The sequence below is a fragment of the Podarcis filfolensis genome (assembly GCF_964270895.1).
Source record: "Podarcis filfolensis genome assembly, chromosome: 11".
NCBI lineage: Eukaryota > Metazoa > Chordata > Lepidosauria > Squamata > Lacertidae > Podarcis > Podarcis filfolensis.
Genome location: NC_139613.1, coordinates 56,017,483 through 56,041,992, shown reverse-complemented (window position 1 = coordinate 56,041,992; position 24,510 = coordinate 56,017,483). Strand labels below are relative to the sequence as shown.

The 24,510-nt window shown below is 43.6% G+C and overlaps 1 protein-coding gene across 9 annotated transcripts in view; it reads left to right on the top strand.

The window, feature by feature from the left end:
* The window catches only part of NTRK2 (neurotrophic receptor tyrosine kinase 2), a 179,049-nt gene that overhangs the window by 110,489 nt on the left and 44,050 nt on the right, over positions 1-24,510 (top strand). For 8 of the 9 annotated variants that reach the window (XM_083576712.1, XM_083576704.1, XM_083576709.1 and 5 more), the window contains one exon: positions 11,002-11,190. In XM_083576712.1, coding sequence (XP_083432838.1) covers positions 11,002-11,190 — 189 coding nt within the window. The remainder of the gene's footprint in view (positions 1-11,001; positions 11,191-24,510) is intronic. The other variant, XM_083576711.1, reaches the window with a different exon arrangement.

Genomic DNA, 24,510 nt, shown 5'->3' with positions numbered 1-24,510 from the left:
TGCCAAACAGTCTGGCAAAGCCAGGCTCTAGCAGAATGTTAGGGCTTGAGCAATGTACTTTAGACATAGATGAATTGAGCTAATAGCTCATATTTCTCTGGTACTGTGGGCCAAGTCATGCAAGTCCTTAATACCTACTCTGGCAAAACTCCCACTGATAGTTTTGTCTCAGCATGAACCAAGGAGTTTTCAAGATTTGATCTTGCATTAATTTCTCAGGGGTTAAAAATGAGGAATGGATTTTCATAGATTTTCAATTAAACATTATGTAGACATGAAACTGTCACTCTTTGTAATATAAGAGACCAAAGATCCATCATTTCCCTCTTTGCACGGCATTGGACTAAGGAAGATGTATTACTTTAACTCATTCTTAACAGCAGAACATTAATCTGCAGTTGTATAAATGAACTATTGCCTCTCCAGGACAGAAATGGCTGAAAACGTCATTTGCTAAAAATCATGCGCTGATTATTTCAAGACTTCATGCTTTACTGGTCTAGAGAGCACTCATGCATAGTGGAGGGGAGGTTGCTCAGCACAGCTTGGCCGGCCCCCTATATTTGCAGAGAGATCTCTGAAGAGGAACCTCTACACATGAGTAGCTACTGCCCACCAGAGTCCTCTATGTGAGTAACACATAAAGAGGGCTTCTCTGATCCTCATATTCACAAGGGACTTGTTATGTATAATAAGACTACTAGTTAATAATCTAATCTCATTCACATTTATTTTAGAGGAAGTCCAACTGAACTAAGTGGGAGTTGCTTCTGAGTAAACATGCACAGGATCAGTCTGTTAGGAAAGTCTGGATGGCTCACTGTTAGAGATCCACTTAGCTGAATGAGTAGAAGAGCACGTAATGCTGCAGGGTCATCTTACCACATCCAAACTTTTCACATTGGTGACACATGTTTTAGACATGCATCATTTCGTGACATGGTAGTTCGGTTTTGCTAGCAAACCGGAGGTTAAACTAACCACTTTCCAGGAGTGTGGATAGGATTCGCACGACACACCTGCACACTGCAGCCAACACACTAATGTGTTAATAATTAAATAATAATAATAATAAATTTTTATTTATACCTCGCCCTTCCCAGTTTAAAAATCGGGCTCAGGGAGGCTAACAGCAAATATAAAACATTGATTAAAATGCGAGTTAAAAACAGCATAAAACAGCATAGAATACAACATAAAATGCAGCATCAATATCAATAAAATTCTAAAATGCAGGAGTCATTTTTGGGGGGGAGGGGGAGCCAGACAGTAGACATTGAATGATCAGCAGGAGTAACTGGCCAAGTTGGTCCTACTAGGGCCAGCAAGGAGGTGCGTGAATAAGAATTTAAATGTGGGGACCCAGAAAGGGTTTCTTCATGGAAGAGGAAAGAGAAAAGGGAATAGAGGATAAGCCTAATTCTGATTGAATTAGGTGGAATAGTTCTGTCTTACAGGCCCTGCAGAAGGAGATCAAGTCCTGCAGGGCCCTAGTCTCGTGGGACAGCATTCCACCAGGTCGGAGCCATCACTGAAATAGCCCTGGCCCTGTTGAGGATAGTCTGGCTTCCTTAGGGCCTGGGACCCTTAAGCTATTGTTATTCATGGACCTTAGGGTCCTCTGTGGGACATACCAGGAGACACAGTTTGGAAAGCTCTGAACTAAAGGTGTTGAAGGGTGTGGGGCATAAAACCATAAAGTCCCCTCTCTAAAATTACCTAGTTGCACCACTGTGCCAATCAATCCATCATTTTATTTGTATGCCATCTTTCCAAAGTTAAAACAATGCTCAAGGCCGCTTGCAACAATAAAAAAATCCATAACTACAAACAAAAGTAGTCATAAACAATAAACAAAACATCAAAGCATATACAACCAAATTGAACAATTTCCACATAAATCATAATTTCCAAAATAAAAATACAAAAAATCAACAACAATAACCCCCCCACCCAACAACCCCCCCCCCCAAAGAATGCTTCAGCCCAAGGGGCTGTTCAGCAGCCTCGGCTTCTGTAGCTGGAATTAGTCAGGGTCCCACCGTCCCAGCCCAAGTGGGAAAGGCCTGCAGGGCAGGGAGCAGGTCTTCCAGGACTCACAGCCAAGATTGCCCAAGTACCATACACAAGCAAGAGACACACCCGACTGCTGTCTGTGTGTCCCTGTACAATTCTTTATCATTCACTGATTTATACTCTCCACTCTCAAAAGAGGATGTATGTGTTTTAAGGAGAATAAGGAAGAATGATGCAGGCAGGCACATTCCACATTTGAAATGCCACTCCTCTAATTTGGGCTTGTGTATTTCCACCTGATTTAGGGACACGGGTGGTGCTGTGGTCTAAACCACAGAGCCTAGGGCTTGCCAATCAGAAGGTCGGCGGTCCGAATCCCCGCGATGGGGTGAGCTCCCGTTGCTTGGTCCCAGCTCCTGCCCACCTAGCAGTTCGAAAGCACGCCAGTGCAAGTAGATAAATAGGTACTGCTCTGGCGGGAAGGTAAACGGCATTTCCGTGCTCTGCTCTGGTTCGCCAGAAGTGGCTTAGTCCTGCTGGCCACATGACCTGGAAGCTGTCTGCAGACAAACGCCGGCTCCCTCGGCTTATAGAGCAAGATGAGTGTGCAACCCCAGAGTCGTCCATGACTGGACCTAATGGTCAGGGGTACCTTTACCTTTATTTCCACCTGATTACAGAAAAAACACTTGTATGAACTGAAGGGCAATCAGGAACGTCTGATTCTATCAACAACCAGTGTTTCTGCTACCTTCCATTTAGGACTAATAAGGTTCGATTCTTGGCATCTCCCTATAGGTCTGGGAATGTCTTTCCCCTGTCTCAAATCCTAGAGAGCCCCAGTCAGTGTAGACAATACTGAGCTGGTGGTCTAAGAGAGCTTCCAGTGGTCTGAAGTGAGCATAGAGTCACAACAGTCTGATCTCACGTGGAGAGTTCATTGTAAGCAAACAGGCCACTAACATTGGTTGCCGTTATAAAATGGTTTCTGGATCAAACTTGCAGCCGTGAGCACTTTTGATAGCAGAGCTATAATAAAATACAAATAGCTGAAAGGAGTATATATTCATTTCAATCGGAAAATTGCTTATTTCATCATTCTCTAGGGAACTGGCGTGTTTGACATCAACATTTATTATGCAGGATCTGTTTCTGAAAGGTGTGTTTAAGGTTCTATTTAAATTAGCAAGAGTAACCCTTTGACACTGTTGTTGATTATTTAGGATGAACTAGAATGCAACTGTTTCACTGCCCTTGCTATGACTTATTGCCAAATTTGTCCGAACACTAAAAATGTCACTTCAATGCATTTCCTCTTCATCAAAGTCGAACTACAAGGTAACCCTTTGCCGTTCTCTTCAGGCCTTAGAGAAATATATTTCCCTGTCAACCAAAAAAGGTGTAACATGACAATGGCCTGATAGGTGGAATGAAAGCTGCATAAAGAAGTGTTTCATTCCAGCAGGATTCATGAACTGTGACCTTGAGCTTGGATCCCATTCAGCCAAGGGGGGGGGGTGAAAGCTTGCAAGTTGGTTCTTGAACTTGAACTTTATTGCATAGGCAGCCAGCCCATTCCTGTCAAACGTCAGGAGGAAATCCTCCACGTACTACATTGCAGATGTCGCTGAAATAGGCAGGCTACGCAGAATGCTTGAATGGAGGGAAAGTGACATACTTCAAGAGAGATCAGCCCTCTGAAGAAGTCAAACAAGATTTATTAAGTTAAATATAGGTACAAATAGATTGGGAATGTTTTATTCAAGTTGTTCCTGGGGGAAATACGTTGTGAGCTCCAGCATCACCCTACAATTTTCTCCCCTGGTAGATGAGGCCATAGGGTTGGGCGCATGGCACACCAGTGTTCTTGCTTGAGCATGCTGCAAATTTCCTGTGTAACATCCAGGAGCTGGAGCTTCTTCCCATAAGCTGAGGAGGTCATGTGCTTACAGTGGCAGTCAAAACTCAGGGGCGCTGCCAACGCCAAGGACACCAAAGCCAGCAGCACAATGATACGCTGTAGGAGAAGAGCTGGAGGCCAACGCTAAGGAATGATGGTGTGAATAAAGCCCAATACATGAGGCCTGCCCTACCATTAGGCAGAGTGAGGCAGCCACTTCAGATGACAAATGTTTTGGTGCAGAGAACAGCAGCAAGATTTTGGGGAGGGAGGTTAAAGCTGTTTGTGTGGTATGGTCTCCCCTAAGCCGGCCTGTCCCATCACAAGTGTTGAAGTAAGATTCCATTGCCAGTCCAGTCAGCTTTTGTAAATAGAACAGGGTATTAGAAATGAAGAGTAAATTGGCACAGATTCTCTCTGTTTCTAACAATTCCCAGCCGGATACCTGTGGGAAGCCCACAAACTGACCTGGCCTCGTCATGTAGTCCTTTGGGTCCTAGTGAGGACAACCAGTGCCAATGTCTGCTATGGTTCTGTTGCACCAGATCAGGAAAGCTGCCATTTTAAATACCTGATGGGGCCTGAGAGCACCCATTGTTATTATGTTTCATGGCGTTCTGGAAAATTAAGAATGGGGGGGGCAGTTGTCAATGTAGGACAAGACCCACCAGATAGCACTTGCTGACGGACCTCCTTATGTTGTTTGCAAGCAAGGCATGAAGGCCTGCCCCACTGTTGTTTCCACAGATGCTGTGGACAAGGATGAATGAAAAATTCCAAAGTTCATTGGGTTCCCTCTTTTTCCTTTTTGAAAGCAAAGGAACTGTATCTCAGCATTGTCAGTGCCACCCAAAGAAGTACCACACCACTCAAAAAAGGACAACCAGCAGGCCTGCTTTGGAAGGTACTCCATTTCTAGGTGTGTCATCCAAAAATACACCCTGCAATACCATAAAGAAAAAAACTAACTGGAAAAACCATATGTGCAATGGAAACAGAAAGCAAACAGGAGAATCTACCTTTAATGTTCAGCATTCTAGAGAAAATCTGGCTACAATATGTAGCCTAAGGATAACCTTTCAAACACAGGTCTCGCCATTTGACTGTTGGGAAGTCCTCCAGCTGTGGCTGTGTGCAAGTGTTTCTGCTGTATCCTGTTAATGGCTTAAACCAGGCATGGCCAAACTTGGCCCTCCAGCTGTTTTGGGACTACAACTCCCGTCATCCCTAGCTAACAGGACCAGTGGTCAGGGATGATGGGAACTATAGTCCCAAAACAGCTGGCGGGCCAAGTTTGGCCATGCCTGGCTTAAACTTATAGGAATGCAAGAGAGAGAGGAATACAAGAGAGAGAGAGCGCAAGGCTCTTGTAGCCTCTGGAAGAGTTGTAGGAAGTCAGAGAATCCAACCTCCTAAGGGGAGAATGAGAAGGATCCTGTTGCAAGGGTGCTGAGAGAAAAGTGAATATGGGAGGCACACAAGAATTTATGGGATAGGGTAGAAAGAACTAGAGAAGACGATAAGTACTTAGGATGTGTTGCGTGCCATTTCCAGAATCAGAAGTAGAACAGGTGTAAAGCAATAGTATTTTCTCCAGATGGCAGACTGCAACTTCCATCATCCCTGACCAATGGCCCCATTGGCTGGGACCAGTGGGGATTACATAAGAGCCCTGCTGGATCAGACCAAAGGCCAATTATCCTGTTCTCATAGTGGCCACCCAGGTGCCAGTGGGAAGCCTGTGAACAGGACCCGAGTGCCAGAGCACTCTTGCTACTTGCGATCCCCCCCCCAATTGGCGCACACAGGCCTGCTGTCTCCAACACTGGAATCTACAAAATCTGGAAGGCAGCATGTTGGCTAACTCTGAAGTAGACCCAGCTTCTATAAGACCTACTTACTCCAAACAATAAGTAAAGCTATAAATACAAAAAAACAACCACTGCCCAACGTATTACTCATTTTGGCAAAGAATGAAGTCTTTTATTGCTTTAATATTTCAGAGACATTGATGCAGTCTTCACAGTCTAGTTTCTTAAGTTGCCCCAGCATTTGTTGGGCAAGAGGTGGGAGCAGTAACAGCAATGGAATTCAGTCAGGCTGGGTCTCCGATATCAGATTTATTGTGTGCAATAGCAACTGGGAAGCATGGACTTTCAGATGTTTTGAGTGGGCAAGTAAAGTACTCTGCTATTATTGCATGACACTACAGATGGCTTCCTGGAGTGAGAGTTCTCTGTGGAAATGTAAGCCAGTGGACATTATGTGGGGGAGTGAGGCTCTTGGGTGGGGGCAGAGGATGGTGTGATGGCTTCTGGCACTTCCATGGTGTGTGCAGCAGGAAAAGGTTCCTCCACCAGAACGTTGACACACCCCAGAAGGGCCAGTCGCAATCTATGCATTTTTTGAGGGGTGGGGGAACCTACATACGAAACATGGATAACTACCGTATTTTTACGTCTATAAGATGCCCCCATGTATAAGACATTTTTGGGGACTCAGAAAATGGGGGGAGATGTATCAGTGTATAAGACACCCCCTAATTTTTGACATTTTTAGGGGGGAACCTAGCCTTACACAGGGAAAAATATGGTACTTTTCCAAATCTCCAGGCTAGACTCTGTATTGGAAATGATTCACGTACAACTTCATGCAACTCAGAATGCACATCAGATATAAGAAGGAAGGACGGAAAGCTAGAGCAGGAAGTATTTCTCCTATGTTCTCTCTCTCCTAGGCAGATTGCTGTTTCTTATCTGTTTTTAGTTTCCGACTTTAAAAAATAAGAAAAAAAAATCTTAACATGAATTCAGTTGGGAACATCAAGCGGAAATCCATATGTGGTTACTATTAGCTATTAGTGACCTGCATTTCTAGCCTTTTTTTTTTTTTTTAATGTACTTTTCCAACTTTTGGTTGTAAGCCAAAGCTGGATTTGTGAAAACAACATCAATAATAGGTGTTATCAAAAGGTTCCTTCTGCTTCTGACAAGTAATTAGCTGACCCCATTTGAACCAGATGCAGCAGAATTTCAGCATTTGGGTGGAAAATTACCCTTTGCCTCAAAGTTCACACACTGTGTGTATGGGAGAGTTGATGGAACAGTGAAAGCTACTTCCAATTCGAAGTGAGTGTTTTTAAATTCCCTTCTGAAAATTGTTTTGCATTCTTGAAACCTCACGCATACATTTGGTTGTTCAATTAAGTGTTGGCTCTATAGCATAGCCTTTGACTGTGGTGTAAATTTGGCAGTGCATTAAGGAAATGGGATGCAGCTTTTCATCTAATAGCTAGTCTGTCAGATAAGCAAGCATTAAAACAGTTTGTACGCCAGTTTACTCACATTTATCAAGGGAGCTGACAAACAAGGTATTTAAAGAGGTGTAAATTTAGCTGTCTCCTGACACACAGAGATTTGCCATCTGTTAATTACATAACAAATAGAGGACAAAAGGGGGAAAAAGTAGGCATTGGGAAATCAGAACACTTGCACTAAGCTCATTCATTGCCACATTGTCTGGAGTATTTTATTATCTTCTTTTAGGATATTAAAATATGATGCCGGTTTTTGTTTCATTGTTTTCCGTTGTGGCTGTTTGTGTGGCATTAATGTAGGTCAGGTGAAGGTTTTCAGAGCACCATCTAATATTGGTTTGTGGGATCAGTTTCACTTGTTGTGGCCTGAGGATATGGACAGGATACTGGCAGGGGTCTGGCTTTTCACAGGCTACATTCAACTAAGTTAGTTCCAGCCATGTCATTGGTTGAACTCTGGGTCTAAGTGAATCATGTCCATTAATTCTACTGGTTCTACTCTGAATATAAAATATAACTAACACTGGATACTGCCTTATGTGCTGTGTGTTCTGTTGACCCTTGCCTACCATGGCTAATAAATATTAGCCAGGAAGGTTTGACCATATGAAGTGGTTGAGATGGGGGTGGGTTGATACTTCTCTTCCAAAAAAATGGTGCAGCAGTGATCCCTTTCTCAAGAGTCCCTCCCTGGACTCTGAAATTCTAGATAGCTATGATCCACTTCCAAATGTCCAGGGCAAGAGGATTGAGAGATGGCAGCTGAACAGTTTCAGGCTTGCTTGGATGAAGCTACCCATTTCACTCTGGCATCATGGATAGCACTGAAATTACCTTGGTCACCCTGACTGATAACCTTTATCAGGTAAGCAACAAGAGGGAGTGCAACTCTGTTGGTTCTTGATCCCGATGTGCTTTTGATATCATTTAATAAAATGTATACATCATTTGATTGTAAAAACAAACAAACCTCAAGGCAGTTTACAAAAGATAAGACAGTAAAATCAAGAAAAAAATCACAACCCTGCGGGTGTAGGGCGGTATATAAATTTAATAAAGAATAATTAAAGAATAGTGATAACTCTACTTTAAAACAGATCAAGATTACCTCAACTTTCTTTTTTCCTGATTTTGAGATTATTATAGTCAATTAAAGTAAATAAGAAGAAAAAGGAAGGAACAGAAAACAAGTTAAAAACAGATCAAGATTACCTCAGCTTTCTTAGCATCTGGGTGGGCTTGTCTAAACCAGAATGTTATTAGCAAGTGCTTAAAAGAGTACAGTGAATTGGTCCAAGTTGTTAAGGGCTTTATATGCTAATAGTAACTTGGCCCAGCAGCAAATCGGCAACATTTCAGATCTGTTGAGCACAGGGCCTCACCTGTCAGCAATCGTGCTCCAGCATTCTGCACTAACTATAGTTTCTGGTTCAAGTGTGAGGAAAGCCCCACACAGAGTGCATTGCAGTAATACAGTCTTGAAGCAAGCAACACATGGACTGCTGTGGTAAGGCTTTCCTGAACCAGGAATGGCCTTCCCTGTCAAACGAGCTGCTGTTGATAAGAGACACTTCTAGCCACTGAAGTCCCCTGAGCCTCCAGATACCATTAACTATTGTATCTTCCTGTACTGACACCATATTACAGGACCTCCTCTTGTACCTGCAGAACTGATCCTGAACAGTAGCATTGGGCGTCTTCTGCTCAGTTCCTTGGCATTTGTGCAGGACACATGCTTTTTAACATCTATATGAAGATGGTCAGAACTATCATCCAGGGGTTGGGAGAGTCATCAATATGCAGATGGCACCCAGCTCTGTCTCTCCTTTCATCTGATTCGGAAGAGGCTGTTCAGGCACTGGATCTGGGCCTGGAATCAGTAATAACTGGAATTGGATGAGGGTCAAGAGGCTGGGGATGAATCCTGGTGAGATGGAGGCACTGTTGATGGTGGTTTCCAGGTCCTGGAGTTAGGTAGATGGCCTGTTCTCAGTGGTACAGCACTCCCCTGAGAGCACAGGTTAATAGCTTGGGGGTTCTTCTAGAGCTGTTGTTATTGTATGCCCTAACCCCTTAAGAGCTAATCCCATTCCGGAAGAGCCAGGTGGGGCCAGGGAGTTGCTCTACAGAGGAGCCCCTCAGCTTTTAATATGATGGAAAGTAACAAGTAAGAGGAACTCAACATTTTGTGTAAGGTACCCATAGAAACAAGCAATTGCAAAGAAAACAAAATGCTACTCCAGTTGTCTTCGCTGAAGCAGAAAGGAGACATATTTGGCCATAAGTAGAATCATATTTCAGTTCCAAGTCATCTGCTGAAGTGTTCTGGCAAAAGAATGAGACTATCATGAAATTTACAAGTTTGTTTGTAACAGAGTAGCATAGAGGAAGTCAGAAGACAAGGAACACCGTCAAGCAATGGCTGTAGACTTCTTTCATGTTATTTGATGGGTTTTCTGGTTCACAACAGCAGGTGGTATGTTAACACTTGTTTGCAAGCTTGTTTGCATTTCTAATTAAGTGCTAAAGGTTGCATTTTGGCTGGATGAAGAACTTTTGTTGAAGCCTGAAGTATTTCCTAAGTTGGGGTCCAAAGTAAGAGGAGGAGTTCAATGGCATTTACTCCCACAACACTACACTCCAGCTTCAAGATTTCCCACTACATCCCTGGTGTAGTGGGCAAGCGGCCATAGTAACTGTGGTGCAAGTCATTGCTTTTCAGGTAAAGTGAAGTTAAGGGGGTAGGAACCGCCATGTCATATATAACTGAATTCAAGATGGTCAGTGGATTGAATTAACTTTCTGGTTTATGAAAAGCCTCTAGAGTACTTAGCGTTGGGCGGTGATTTTACAATACAACATGGGCAAAAGGGGGGAAACTAGTAAAGGGATGTGTGGTCATGGCCTGGGAAGGAGGGATGACTAGTGAGAGGGTGACCTCAGGGGTTGCATTTGTCCTCCAGACCTGAGGCTCCCCATTCCCAGACTACACAGTGCTGTGCGAGATAGCCAGACTCGGTATAAGGCAGCTCAAATTAGCGCTGTCACCTCCCTCACCATGCAAGCCATTCTGGGAGAGGGTGCATTTGAGCTGCTGATGACCTGCTTTTCTGCATCCATTCCATTGCATCCACATTCCATGACTTACAAAGTCCCCAGTATCTTACAAGGAGACCCGCTTAGGACATGAGTCGTCATCTATACATTTGCTGTGTTTTATTATTCATTTATTTGTTGCATTTATATGCTCCTCATATATAGCTAAGTTTAATGTGCTGTATGAGTGGGCACATACATTATTTATTGAAAAGTACAAAATGCCATCCAAATGGAAAAGAATGAGAGTATTAATTGGAGCAAAACAGCAGGAGAAACTGTCTTCAGAACCTTCTAAAAGTCAGCACTGTCTATACGTAATTGCCACGGTTTGCTGTGGATCAGCTTCCAAAGTGGTAACAGGATCAGAGCCCAAGTGATGTGCAAAAGGTCAACTTCCAGAAGCGGCAGCCGTTGAGGTCGGAGGCAAGCAGCCTGGTCAATGCTAGGCAAACAGGCCCCACAACTCAACCTTTGGTAGGTCTGCTGCCTTGGAGGTGCAGAAGTTAAGGGACTAGGCGTCTGGGTGAACTGGTCTAAAACTCTTTTCCCCATCCTCTGCGCAAAACCTTACAGTATGCTTGGTTCTAAGCAAGATAGTGAAGGCAGAGCAATGATAGAGGGAGGGGAAAACTATGTCAAGTTACAGGGACATCTTTGTTTCTAACTTTAGGTCCTTCTTCAGTTATCAGCAATGACGACGATTCAGCGAGTCCTCTTCATCACATCTCTAATGGAAGTAACACTCCATCTTCTTCCGAGGGCGGACCAGATGCAGTAATTATTGGAATGACAAAGATTCCCGTAATTGAAAACCCTCAGTATTTTGGGATCACAAATAGTCAACTCAAGCCCGACACGTGTAAGTACAGGTGTTTGTTTATATGTCTTTCAGTCGCTGTTTTTCCCTCTCCTGAATTGTATATGAGAGCCGAACAGCAAATTAACAATGCAGTCCTAAATTTTTTCATTTTGATTATGGTGCATAATCTAATTTTGTTTAGATTGTGTGTTCAGTTGGGCTTTCTCTCATGGTGCAAGTAGGACTGCAGTCTAAATGAGCTTTTGAGGTGGGAGAAATGGGGACAGGTGGATTTCTCCAAGCATTTGAATCCGTCAGGCTCTGAAAATCAAAATCTGGTACAATTTTAAATACATGTCAAGGAGGCATAAGCTAAACCTGCAAAATGCCAAAGCTCAAGTTGTAATGCAAATGTTTTGTTTCGTTTTCAGGTAAGTTTAGAGATGTTTGGATTAAATTAATGGTTTCTCTTGTATGTTTTTATTATTTTATTTATTACATGTATATACCACCTTTATCTTCCAAGGAATCTAAGGTGGTATACCTGGTTCTCTTCCTTCCCAGTTCATCCCCACAAGAACCCTATGAGGTAGATTAGGCTAAGAGATGGTGACATAGTGAGCTTCATGGCTGAGTGGGGATTTGAACCCTGGTCTCCCAGTCCATAGTCCAACACTCTAACCATTGTGCCACAGTGGGCAAGGCAAATACACTAATACCCTTTCTGTTGATTATTGGAGCAATATATAAAAAGCAGAATGAGGCCGTAGATTGTATCACAACAACAACAACAACTTATTATTTATACCCCGCCCATCTGGCTGGGTTTCCCCAGCCACTCTGGGCAGCTTCCAACAAAATATCAAAATACAATGGTCTATTAAACACATGGGACGCGGGTGGCGCTGGGGACGCGAGTGGCGCTGTGGGTAAAACCTCAGTGCCTAGGACTTGCTGATCGTATGGTCGGCGGTTCGAATCTCCGCGGCGGGGTGAGCTCCCGTCGTTCGGTCCCAGCTTCTGCCCACCTAGCAGTTCGAAAGCACCCTTAAGTGCAAGTAGATAAATAGGTACCGCTGAATAGCGGGAAGGTAAACGGCATTTCTGTGTGCTGCGCTGGTGTAGGCTCGCCAGAGCAGCTTCGTCACGCTGGCCACGTGACCCGGAAGTGTCTCCAGACAGCGCTGGCCCCCGGCCTCTTAAGCGAGAGGGGCGCACAACCCCAGAGTCGGACACGACTGGCCCGTACGGGCAGGGGTACCTTTACCTTTTTTATTAAACATTAAAAGCTTCCCTAAACACAGCTGCCTTCAGATGTCTCCTAAAAGTCTGGTAGTTGTTTTTCTCTTTGACATCCGGTGGGAGAGTGTTCCACAGGGCGGGTGCCACTACCGAGAAGGCCCTCTGTCTGGTTCCCTGTAACTTGGCTTCTCGCAGTGAGGGAACCACCAGAAGGCCCTCGGCGCTGGACCTCAGTGTCTGGGCAGAACGATGGGGGTGGAGACGCTCCTTCTACATAACAGTAGATTACTGTTATGAGAATCATTTTAATTCCCCCCTATTATTAGTTGCTCCCCCCTATTATCAGTGCTCCCAACAGTGGCAACAAACTCAGGATGCCAGCCTATTCTCTTAAAAAAAAACAACTTTTAAAATTAAAAATTAAAATAGCTAGCAGGCTGTGTTGGTAAGGAAGAGCTCAAAGTTGACCTCTTGGCTGCTGTGGTAATCTTAGCCTGCCAAGAGCAGGCTTGTTCTATACAGTGGAACCTTGGTTCTTGAACGGCTTAGTTGATGAAAAAATCAGCTCCCGAATGCCGAAAACCCAGCAGTAAGTGTTCCAGTTTTCAAACGTTTTGAGTGCAAGAAGCTCCTGCAGCCAACTGGAAACCGCGCCTTGGTTTTTGAATGTTTCGGAAGTTGAATTGACTTCTGGAATGGATTATGTTTGAGAACCAATGTACCACTGTACATCCCAACCCTCTAGGTTCAAAAGTTTGAATGAATGATTGTTGAACCAGCAGAGAATTTGAGATTTGGTCCCAGTACTGGAAAGCTTAAACATTACATGATTCAGAATGGCACTCTGCTCCTTTTCAAGTCTGCAGAGCGCTCCTACGCCCATTCATTCTATACCTGGAGTGTTTTAACTTGTCTCTCTTTTAAGAATCCCTGTAAATCTCCATCTCATGTATGGTGGATTTTTCATTTCCATTGCTGGGCTCTGTCCCTTCAGATTAAACTGTCTCCTTGAGATTTTTCTATGGGCTGGTGAACAAGATCAAGAATGTCTACCTGGTTTCCCTGTGTTACCTGCTTGTAGATGGATAAGAGTAGCAACTGAAGTCACAGACTCACAAGGAGACTCTGAATATGGAAAGGCAATTTTTGATATGAGGTCATTGTGTGCAAAAACTTTGCGGTGTGAGGAGCAGCATTTCACCTTGGAATGACCTATAATTTCCAATTATAACTGTTAGAATGGCATTGCAGTGAAGTAATCTGCAGGTGTTAGGATGGGTGGCAGTGTTTTAATTTTTTTAAGATTACACTCTCACTCTTGAAGACCCCATAAGATTGAAAGCAGCTCATACAGCTATTTGGAGGGCCCTGTGTTTGTTTTACAAATTCTGGCGAGAGATGCAATATCCCCTTATCGTCCTTTTGCCCTTTCGTTGATACTGTTACTGCTGACTGATGCCTTGGCTGCTAATATTTCAAAATTGAAATGGGGCGTGGGGGAGAAAGTGGTGGAAATGTTTCACAAATAGACTCACCAGGGAATGGCCATTAATATTACACAAAAACAGCGATAAAATATACCTGAAGGTAATTTAATTGAGCCCACCACACTGAAGTAAGGTGTCTTAATATGGTAAATATAAATGGCTCAAGCAACAGAACTGGATCGTGTACTGTGGAAGAAGAACCTTTGTCCAGGGAAAGGTTACCGGCAGCTAACATGAACTAAAGAAACTAAGGTTACATACACACAATAACTATAAAGCATGTTCAAAGCACATTTCTCCCCTCAAAGAACTCTGGGCACTGTAGTTTACTCCTCACAGAGTTTTAATTCCCAGCAACCCTTAACAAACTACAGTGCCCAGAATTCTTTGGGGGAAAGAATGTACTTCATTTTCCTGTCACCTAAACCAAAGCAAGCCAAAAATTGGGAATTGGGGGGATTAAAAGGGCAAATTATATCATTAAGTGAGAAGAATTGCAAAGGGATTCTGGTCCTCAAAGACTACATCATGGGTAGGCAAACTAAGGGCTGGATCCGGCCCAATCGCCTTCTATATCCGGCCTGCAGACGGTCCAGGAATCAGCGTGTTTTTACATGAGTAGAATGTGTCCTTTTATTTAAAATGCATCTCTGGGTTATTTGTGGGGTATAGGAATTCGTTCATTTCCCCCCCAAAAATATAGTCCGCCCCCCCCCACAAGGTCTGAGGGGCAGTGGACTGGCCCCCTGCAGAAAAAGTTTGCTGAACCCTGGACTACATGGCCATTAGAAATTGTTGTGCTGGGTTGGCCAAAGGACTATCTCATTGAGCATCCAGTTTCCAGCCAGACTGGCCTCCCAACTATTTGTGTGATATATTACCTGTACAAGTTTTGAGCCCAACACAATTAATTTAACTGATCCCGCTGCATAATTCCTTTGTCCAACAGGCAGCGGATATCACCAAACACCTGCTATTTCTCTGCAAACTCCTTGTTGCTTTAGTTTGCTTCCAAATGCAGTGAACTCTCCCACTCTTTGAAGCCTGTTCTGACAATTTGCCTTTCTTGATCTGTGCTCAAGAGAAAGGTGAAATATAACTTCTTACTGTCATTACTGTTGGGACAAACCAAGCAGTATAGCTCAAAACTTAATGCAGAAAAGGACGAAATTATTTGCAAGTGTTTGAACTATCTGCCAGGCTTGGTTTAGTACACACACACACACACACACACACACACACACAAACAAACAAACAAACACATATAAAATAGTTTGTGGTCAAAAAGTTTTTTTTTCAGAACCTACCTTCACCCCACCCTAAGCACAGCTGGCTATGAAATAGGTTTCATTTCAAATCAGTTGGTTCCAAGTTTTTCCTTTGGCTGGCTTCTACCATTTTAAATCAAGAACTGAGTTACTGTTAATTTTCATTGACTTCTTATCTATTCCCAAGAAAATTTCAAAGTATTGAGATCACTGGTGCCAGCTCATCCAAGTGCTATTAGCTCCAGTATCACAAGAAGCCCTGCTCTTTGAGTAGAATCAAGTGCTAAAAGTGCATCTCCACAAAGTAAGCAGTCAATATTATCAAATAAATGAAATCTCCAGTCCCCCTTGATGAATGCACTGAGTCAAATATATTAATTACCCTCTGGCTGAAATCCAGAATTTCCATTGCCATTATCGCTGTTGCTACTACTACATTTATTATTTACCATTTATTTTAATCTGGAAATTGTCCTATTCCGATGATTGTTTCTACATTTCAATTAATGCACAGAGAGGGAGCAGGATTGCACCGGCGGATCCCACCCCTGATGTCCGCATGAGCCTCTGAGCACACCCTAAGATGTATGCATTCAGCCGAATTCATGAAATGGGACCTTGCATGCATTCAGTTGTGTGTACATACAGGTTTCCATACAGCCGAGAGCCCTGTGTGGTCCCGGTTCTGGATTGCATGGAATTCCCAGCACATCCTGCATACTTACTTGCTGCCTTGCAGGACATCTTTGGGAGAAGAAAAGGCTAAGGAGTAAAACCTACCGGGGCAGAGCTACCTGCCCTGGCACCTGGAGCGGCGTGGGGGGCGGGGCTAGCCACCCGCACGGTGAACGTGGGGGAGCGCCGCTAGCTGCCTGCATGGTGAGCATCCCTAGCCACCTGCCGCCCGCCCAGAGAGTGGGGGAGGGTGCTGTTAGCGGCCCACGCAGTGAGCGTCCCTAGCCACTTGCCCGGCGAGCAGGAGTGTTGCCGCTAGTCACCTGTGCGGCGAGCGTCGGGGGGGGCACTGTTAGCTGCCCGCGGCAGCATTGTCCCTAGCAGCCCGCCGCCCGCGCAGCAAGCGTCCGGGGGGTACCACCTGCACAGTGAGCATAGGGTGGGGGGGGTGGCGCGGTGATGTCACCCACCCTTACGGCTGACACTCGGTGCGCACCGCATCCCCTGCACCCGCCTTCCTGCGCCAGTGAACCCTACACAAATCCAGAGTGGAGTCCCTAAGATGGTTGAAAGGCGCCTTGCACTCTGCTTTCAGAAACTCCTGCATCCAAGCTAGTATTACTCTGCTTTCCTTTGGACCACATCAGGACCTCCAGACACACTGCCCAGGCTTGCACATTGGAGAGGTCACTTCAGTGCTGCTAATGCAGCAAAAGCAACGCAGGAGGCAACAGTTATAAGTCGCCGGTCTCTGCAGCCACAGCAGGCGCTGTGATTCTCCAGTGGCTTGACTTCACCCTTGAAGGCACACTCCATTGCCTCTCGAGTCAGACAGGTGCCAACAACTGCTTCCTCCTGTTGGCACATGGGAGTCCCTTTCACCCATTCAGCTGAACATGTGGGTGTTGTTTGTATGCCTTGAGGCGCACAAAGGCATTACCGGCAGGTTCAGCAAGTTCAGTCATATTCCCCTTATGTACTCAGTGACGCTGTGGAGGAATGAGGGAACACAGCTATTATGTTAGCCATTGCAGCTGGCAAGATATAGTTGTCTGGAACCAGCAGCAAGGAACTTTTTTCAGCCAAAGGCCACATTTCCACATTAGAGCACATAACTCCATACCCTCCCATTTCTCCAATGAAAATAAGGACATCCTAAGGAAACATGAGTGGCGCTGTGGTCTAAACCACTGAGCCTAGTGCTTGCCGATCAGAAGGTTGGTGGGTCAAATCCCCACGATGGGGTGAGCTCCCGTTTCTTAGTCCCAGCTCCTGCCAACCTAGCAGTTCGAAAGCACGTCAAAGTGCAAGTAGATAAATAGGTACTGCTCCGGCCGGAAGGTAAACGGCGTTTCCGTGCGCTGCTCTGGTTTAGCCAGAAGAGGCTTAGTCATGCTGGCCACATGACCTGGAAAAACTGTCTGCAGACAAACATCGGCTCCCTTGGCCAGTAAGGCAAAATGAGCGCTGCAACCCCAGAGTCGTTCATGACTAGACTTAACTGTCAGGGGTCCTTTACCTTTTTAAGGAAAAGTGGGACATTCAGGGATCAAGTCTGAAGCTGGGATGGCTTCTGCAAATTCGGGACCGTACCTGGAAAATAAGGACTGGGGGGGGGTCCAATTTAGCCCCATCTTCACTACATGCCAAGAGAGGTATTAGGAGACTCCTGTTCCTTTCCCAGATCTACCGTTCATGGAATTGATTGACAATCAGTTCCTCTCTGCAGGGAACTCTAAGAATCATGTGTCTCTGGAAGGAATTTGGGTCTCCTAACAGTTCTCAGCACCTTTAACAAATTGCACTTCCCAAGATTTTTGAGAGGAAGCTATGACTGTTTAAAGTGGTATGACTCTGCTTTTAATGTATTGGGCAGATGTGAAGATTCCTGTGCCTGGTTGCACTTTGTGCTTTGGGTCCACACGAACCAGTTTTCTTGTGCAAAAGAGCATCTTTGGAATGCGTTCAGTGCAATGCATAAATGTTAAAAGATCAAACTATTCTACCATCAGTTAATACAACTTGAGTGCTTCGGCCATTTGTAATTTTATCTGAACAACCAATGTTAGCCCAAAGGATAACAGCAGACTGCGGTGGGGGAGGGGGGGAATCCATTTAATCTTCAACTTAATGTATTCATTTGTATAATTTTTAGTTTTGCCTTTCAAATCTCTCATAAATCTTTTGGTAAGAAGACGAGCACATAGTTAGAATTATTCATAAATCAATCAAACATCTCTTTGCTTCAATTCATTATCAAGTGATCATGTCATTAATCAAATGTTTTTACTTGCATTACGTTCCTTGCCTCCGGCAAGTTTGTCAGAAATTAGCTTGAGGGAAAAGCAATTGTTGATTCAACGACCTTGTTGCTGACAAGCTAGCATGCAGTAAAAATAAGAATGCCATTGCTCCTAATGAATCGTTTCTGCAATGTTAGTCAGATACAGAACAATGCATAGCCTATTAAAATATAAAATCCACTTTAGGGCAATATACAGCCATAAAATAGTAAGCAAGTTTTTGAGTTCTGCAGAACTCTTAACCAGGCAGGATGATAAGCAAGATTGGGTGGGAGGAAGTAGAGGGGACTGGTGAAGTTCTTTGCTCCCCAGGCCTGCAGTTTAGAGCAATCTTCAGCTGGAATGCACCAATCTATTGGACATAACTGGATTAAGCCTCTCACAGTGCGAAGCCCGATTATAACTTGCATCCAAGTCTATTTCCCTGCATTTGAGAATATAAAATCTAGCCATGACTACTTAGTTGTTCTTTCTCAAGCTATAATTAGAATATGCTGTTCCCTTGGAAGGCAGAGAACAAAAACAAAAAACGATATGGTAGTCTTTAAAGCTGGAAGTTACTTTTTAGGTGGTAAGTCAGGGTATTTTTTAGATAGCATTTTAGATAGATAGTAGTTGGAGGGCATGAAGCCCTCAGAAGTCATGTTTTATCTTCAGGGGAAGTCACTGGATTGCAGCTCCAAGGGAAATCACTATGCCAGTTAATAGGTAAAGATAAAGGTACCCCTGGCCGTTAGGTCCAGTTGTGGATGACTCTGAGGTTGTAGCACCCTGCTTGTGGTTAACGCTTAGCTGGAATGAAATATTCAACGTAGCAATAGAGAAATTAAAATAATAATTTATTTGTCAGACAAATAAATGAGAGACACAGTGGTATATGGTTACCAAAGCTCTGCCCACTCCAGCCCTGATGGCCAGCACTTATATTTCCTCAGCCCAGCCCCCTTGCTCCTCCTTTGGCTGCCTCTGTCCAATCAGCCTGGTTGAAATTCCTATTGGCTGTTTGCTAGAACCAATCATAAAAGATACACCCATTTCCTATTACCTTTTATGGGAGACAAAGAGCTATATTTCCTTCTATCTATAAATGGCAAACAAGTAGCCGTATATCTTACATTTGCCTCAACAAGGCACCTTAATTACCAGATCACCTTTTGCCCTTCTTGCCCTATTGCCCTCCAAAACAGATGGTTAAAACAGATGCTCATTCTGTCTTAAACAGAGATCAGAGATCTTGGGTTCACATTCTCACACACCATCAATGAAATAAGAATCTATTATAAGAATCTAACATTTCTTACTTTCTAAATCCTTTGCATAATTACATTTAAGCCAACAAATCTTATACATTAACATAGATCCTTTTCAAAGTAAAACTTCTTCAGTTTACACCCCCCTTTCCTGGCCAGCTGCTTTTCCCATTAGCTCTTGCCCTTTAACCTTAGGAATATATGGCTAAAGTCTCTAATGGGAGACACATGGTATTATATTTTGTTAAACAATGAATCCTACTATTTACCAACTCTTAATTAGTGCTTTTGCAGCTTGATTGTATTCTGTAGGGTCAGTAAACTAGTAACCTTTGCTCCCAGCCTGTAATTCCCTTTTTACAACTTTGAGAATTTTGGCTCCTGCTATAAATAAATTGGGGGGGGGGGCCTTTGTCCAGGAGGATAAACATCTGCCAAAGTCTTTTAGCCAGCTGGTCTTCTGCCTGGCATAAAAACACACAAGCATCTGCAAATATATATTGTTTTAAGCTCATTTAAAAATACAAGTCTTGATCAGATGCCTCAAGGTTGCAGCGCTCATATCGCTCTATAGGCCAAGGGAGCTGGCATTTGTCCGTAGACGGCTTCCGGGTCATGTGGCCAGCATGACTAAGCCGCTTCTGGCGAACCAGAGCAGCGCACGGAAACGCTGTTTACCTTCCCTTCCGGAGCAGTACCTATTTATCTACTTGCACTTTGACATGCTTTCGAACTGTTACGTTGGCAGGAGCTGGGACCGAGCAACGGGAGCTCACCCCATTGCAGGGATTCGAACCACCGACCTTCTGATCGGCTCTGGGGTTTAGACCACAACGCCACACACATTCCTGCACCAGTTAATACATCGGAATAATTCACACAATTATACAAACAGTTACTTTATCATTTATCTGCGGACAATACAGCACAACAGCAATACATGACTGCTGCAACCAACTCTGGTGTTTCCCTTTGGAGCTTTTAAAGAGACAGAAACATTGTCTTTGGGGAGGAAATACACACACACATTTTATCAACTGAGGTCCAATGCATGCATTTACAATACACATTTAGTAGCTAAAAAACCCTTCTATGACATCAGTGAAAATTTCTGCCAGGAAGCTGCAGCTCTGTCCATGAAGGTGACGCTCCAGATGAACTTGAGCTCCAAGTCTTGGGATGTGTACTCCAACAAGATCTGGAGGCCACGGGTTCCTCATCCCTGCCTTAGGCACTCACTTCCGATTCTCCCCAAAGACAGGCCGTTAACCCTCACGCCATGTCTGAACTAGCTCCAGCCTTGACAAAAGCCAGCATGCCACAAGGTGTGTGTATATGAATGGCAAGGTGCAGACAGTGTAAAGCAAGGCCTATGCAGGTTTTGATTCTGAACACTCCACCCCAGTTCTTCGGGCTCTGGGGGCTCTTTAAAGCCATAAGAGCGCCAACGTTACTGATATAGAACCTCTCTGATGCCAGCCTACCTTAGAAGTATAGGGAAACTGGATTTTTGGAGTGTTTTCTTAGACGGATGAAGTATTATGCTTAAAATGTCACTTGCTTCTCATTTGCTTAGGTGCTGACCAAGAAAACCCAGATATGCCACATTCCCCTTTTAGATACAAAACAGGGAAGGGTAAAGAGTGGCGAGAAAGATGAGAGAGGCAGCCCCGTGCCTGCCTGTCTTTGGCTGTTTAATACGCTGATGTCATAAATTAAAACAATATTTTGCAGCTGTGCCATGCCACATCTTAGGCAATTAAAGCTATTAAATAGATTCCATCCTTACACCCTTTGACAGAATATCTGCAGAATATGGGTTAAAGCACCGAAGGCATTTGGGAGTGTTACCATCTCTGTTGATATATTTCCTGGCTGGTGTTAACAACATCCGTGCTTAATGATGACAGATCTTTTTAGCTGGCTTTCAACAGGAGGTAATGTACTCACATTATAAGTTTTCTTCTTCCTGGCACTTCTCTCAGAGACTCCCAGGCAGGTTAGGAAGTGAATCTGCCTCCAATTTTGCAACAACAACAAAAAGCCACGGAAGATGGGTGAATGATGATAAGAGTTGAACTGGGGGAAAGGTTTGGGTGAAAATCGAATAATAACGCTTTTTGACATGTCCAGAGTTGCCATTCAGAGCTTTCAGAGATTACGGAGCCCTTTAGAGACCTGCTTTCAGTACCAGCTAGGCAAGGGGGAGATTTGATTCAGTTTGCATTTAAGGGTGAATGTACCTAATTCACACTCACTGAATTAGTGTATGACCTAAAATTCGGCCATCTTTCAAAATTCACACTTTAATTTTGCAGTGCAGTTCTTCAGCTACATAACATGTGCAAAAGTGCATATACTAAAGGATACATATACATTAGTTAGATACATATATATTAGATACATATATATTAGTTAGAATAACATACAAAAATGCATTACGTTAGGTGAAATTGCATTGCACTGTATATTGGGGAACATTTCATATAAAAATGTCTATAGTAGGAGAAATTTGCACAAGAACACTAATGAATTTTTATGAGATTTTTAAAATATATATATATAAATCTCAAAGTGATGCGGAAGTGATGCGGAAATATTGAGAACTGAACTTGACTGGAAAAAGGAGAAAATGAAATAAACCAAAACTGATATATTTACCTATTTCTAGTATCAGCCCCTGAGAAAATGGCTGAAATAAATATTCCAGAATGCACATCTCTCTCTCTCTCTCTCTCTCTCTCTCTCTCTCTCTCTCTCTCACACACACACACACACACACACACACCCCCCCCTAAGGCTGGAATCCTGTGCACTTACTTGGGTGTAAATCCCATTAAAATAAGGAAGGCTTAGCTTAACAGGCTCAGTAAACATGGACAGGGTAGAACTTGATGACAACCCAGAGAAGGTGAACAAACGGGGGGTTGCATTTTCCAGGTCTACAGTGGTACCTCGGGTTAAGTACTTAATATGTTCCGGAGGTCCGTTCTTAACCTGAAACTGTTCTTAACCTGAGGTACCACTTTAGCTAATGGGGCTCCTGCAGCCGCCGCGCTGCCGGAGCACAATTTCTGTTCTCATCCTGAAGCAAAGTTCTTAACCTGAGGTACTATTTCTGGGTTAGCAGAGTCTGTAACCTGAAGCATCTGTAACCCGAGGTACCACTGTATAAGGCAAATGCAAAGCCTCCCATGCTTAGAATGCCATATTCCAGTCTCCGTACATGTGCACAAGACATTTGAAAGAGATTTTGTGCCCTGTACGGTTTTCATTCTAAAGGTAATAGCCGCTTTGGTGATGGTGACTTTCAAACAGGGCCACAGCTCAACAAGGCGTGTTTCTTAAAGCCTCCCCATGTCATGGCCCAAATCAAATTGTCCCATCCCCTGGTGGCTGATTTTGGAGGCATCTCAAACATCACTTTTAGTCTGGCCCTAAATAAACAAACACAAAGCACACAGGGGTTTATGGCGCTCAATACCATAGGGTCAAGGCTATATTAACATCCCTTCCGCAGATGCAGAGTAATGGACAGTCCCTTGCTGAATTTGAGGTGGCTGGCAGAGCCGCTAAGCAACTCTTTTTCGAAGCACATGTGTGGTTTCTTAGTGAGCAGCTCCCCTAGGCTACTCAAGATGAATGAATATAAATTAATTTAACAGTACCTAAAATGCTTAAGTGGGAAAGTGGGAAGAAATCTGATTAATATTACAAATTAACTGTGATCTGGAGACTTTCTTTTCTTAGGAACTGGAGCAGCTAAGTCATACTGTTGCCTCTTTTACCTAGAGGAGAGTGTACGATACTTTCCATGCTCTTCATTTAACTATCTCAACACCTGCCAGCCTCAAAACTTGCCTTACGTTTTTAGCACATTCCACAAAAATTAAATTCTGTTGTATGCTAGGTGCCAGATATGGTTTCTAAGAGAGTCTGTGTACTGGTCCAGTAAACGCTTCCGCTGCGCCACCAGCAACAGTTCTCTTTGCAGAGCATTAATTAAGTCCAGTGCAGAGATTCTTGTTGCAGTACAAGCTTCAAAGTCTCAGCAGCAAAGAAATAACGACACAGGGAAGCCTGTCTTTCCAAAGACAGGTTTATTGCAGAAAGATAACAGAAACACCTCCGGAGCTTTCAGACATTTTTGCTTCACGCCCCACAGGCAGAGAAAACAAACACTCTTTATATACTGAGCAACTTAACAACTTAACGAGCTTGACTACTTAAAGTCACATGACATTGCTAACTTGCCAGCGTCTTAGGTTTCACACCTTAACACCCCCTCTCGCTGGCAATACAAAAACAAAATTACTTCAGACCCATTTCTTCACAAAAGTTTTCATGCCGCTGAAACCCAAGCGGTTTCGTAAAACCATCAGCTTGATTTTCATGACTGGGACAGTAATTTAATTTAACAATTCCTGCTTTTACCGTTTGACAAACATTTTGAAAGCGGATATCTAAATGTTTTGTACGACCTTTAAACTGCCCATTTTGTGCTAACTTAAGACACGGTTGATTATCACCCCATACAGTGATTGGAGTGATGGCCTTTTCATACATCTCTTGTGCCAAGCACTTGTAAAATTCTAGATCTCTACATAACTCAGATAAGGCACAGAACTCAGCTTCTGTTGACGACAAAGCAATCAGGTTCTGTTTCTTGGATCTCCACCCAATCAGAGAGTTACCAAATTTTATTACACAGCCAGACACTGATTTTCTATCTTTTAAATTTGCCCAATCACTGTCTGCCCAACAAGTAATCTGTGCTTGTCCTTCAGAAGATAATTCAAGGCAAAAATCTTTGGTGTATTGTAAATATCTTAACACTCTTTGAATTCCTTTCCATGCATTTACACTAGGTTTTGAAGCTTCTCTGCTGAGTAAGTTAACAGCGTAAGCAATATCTGGTCTACTCCATTGCGAAAGATGAAGTAAGCTTCCCAGTGCTGACTGAAAGATTTCAGCACGCTTGAATTCAGCACTATCCTTGAACTCATTGTCTTTTACAAAACCCATTTCCATTGGTGTTCTCTGACCTGCACAGTCCGTCATGCCAAATTTTTTCAACATTTGCAATATCTTGCCTTTTTGATTCAGTAGAAAACTGCCATTGTTGGTCCTATCTATCTGAACACCAAGATAGACC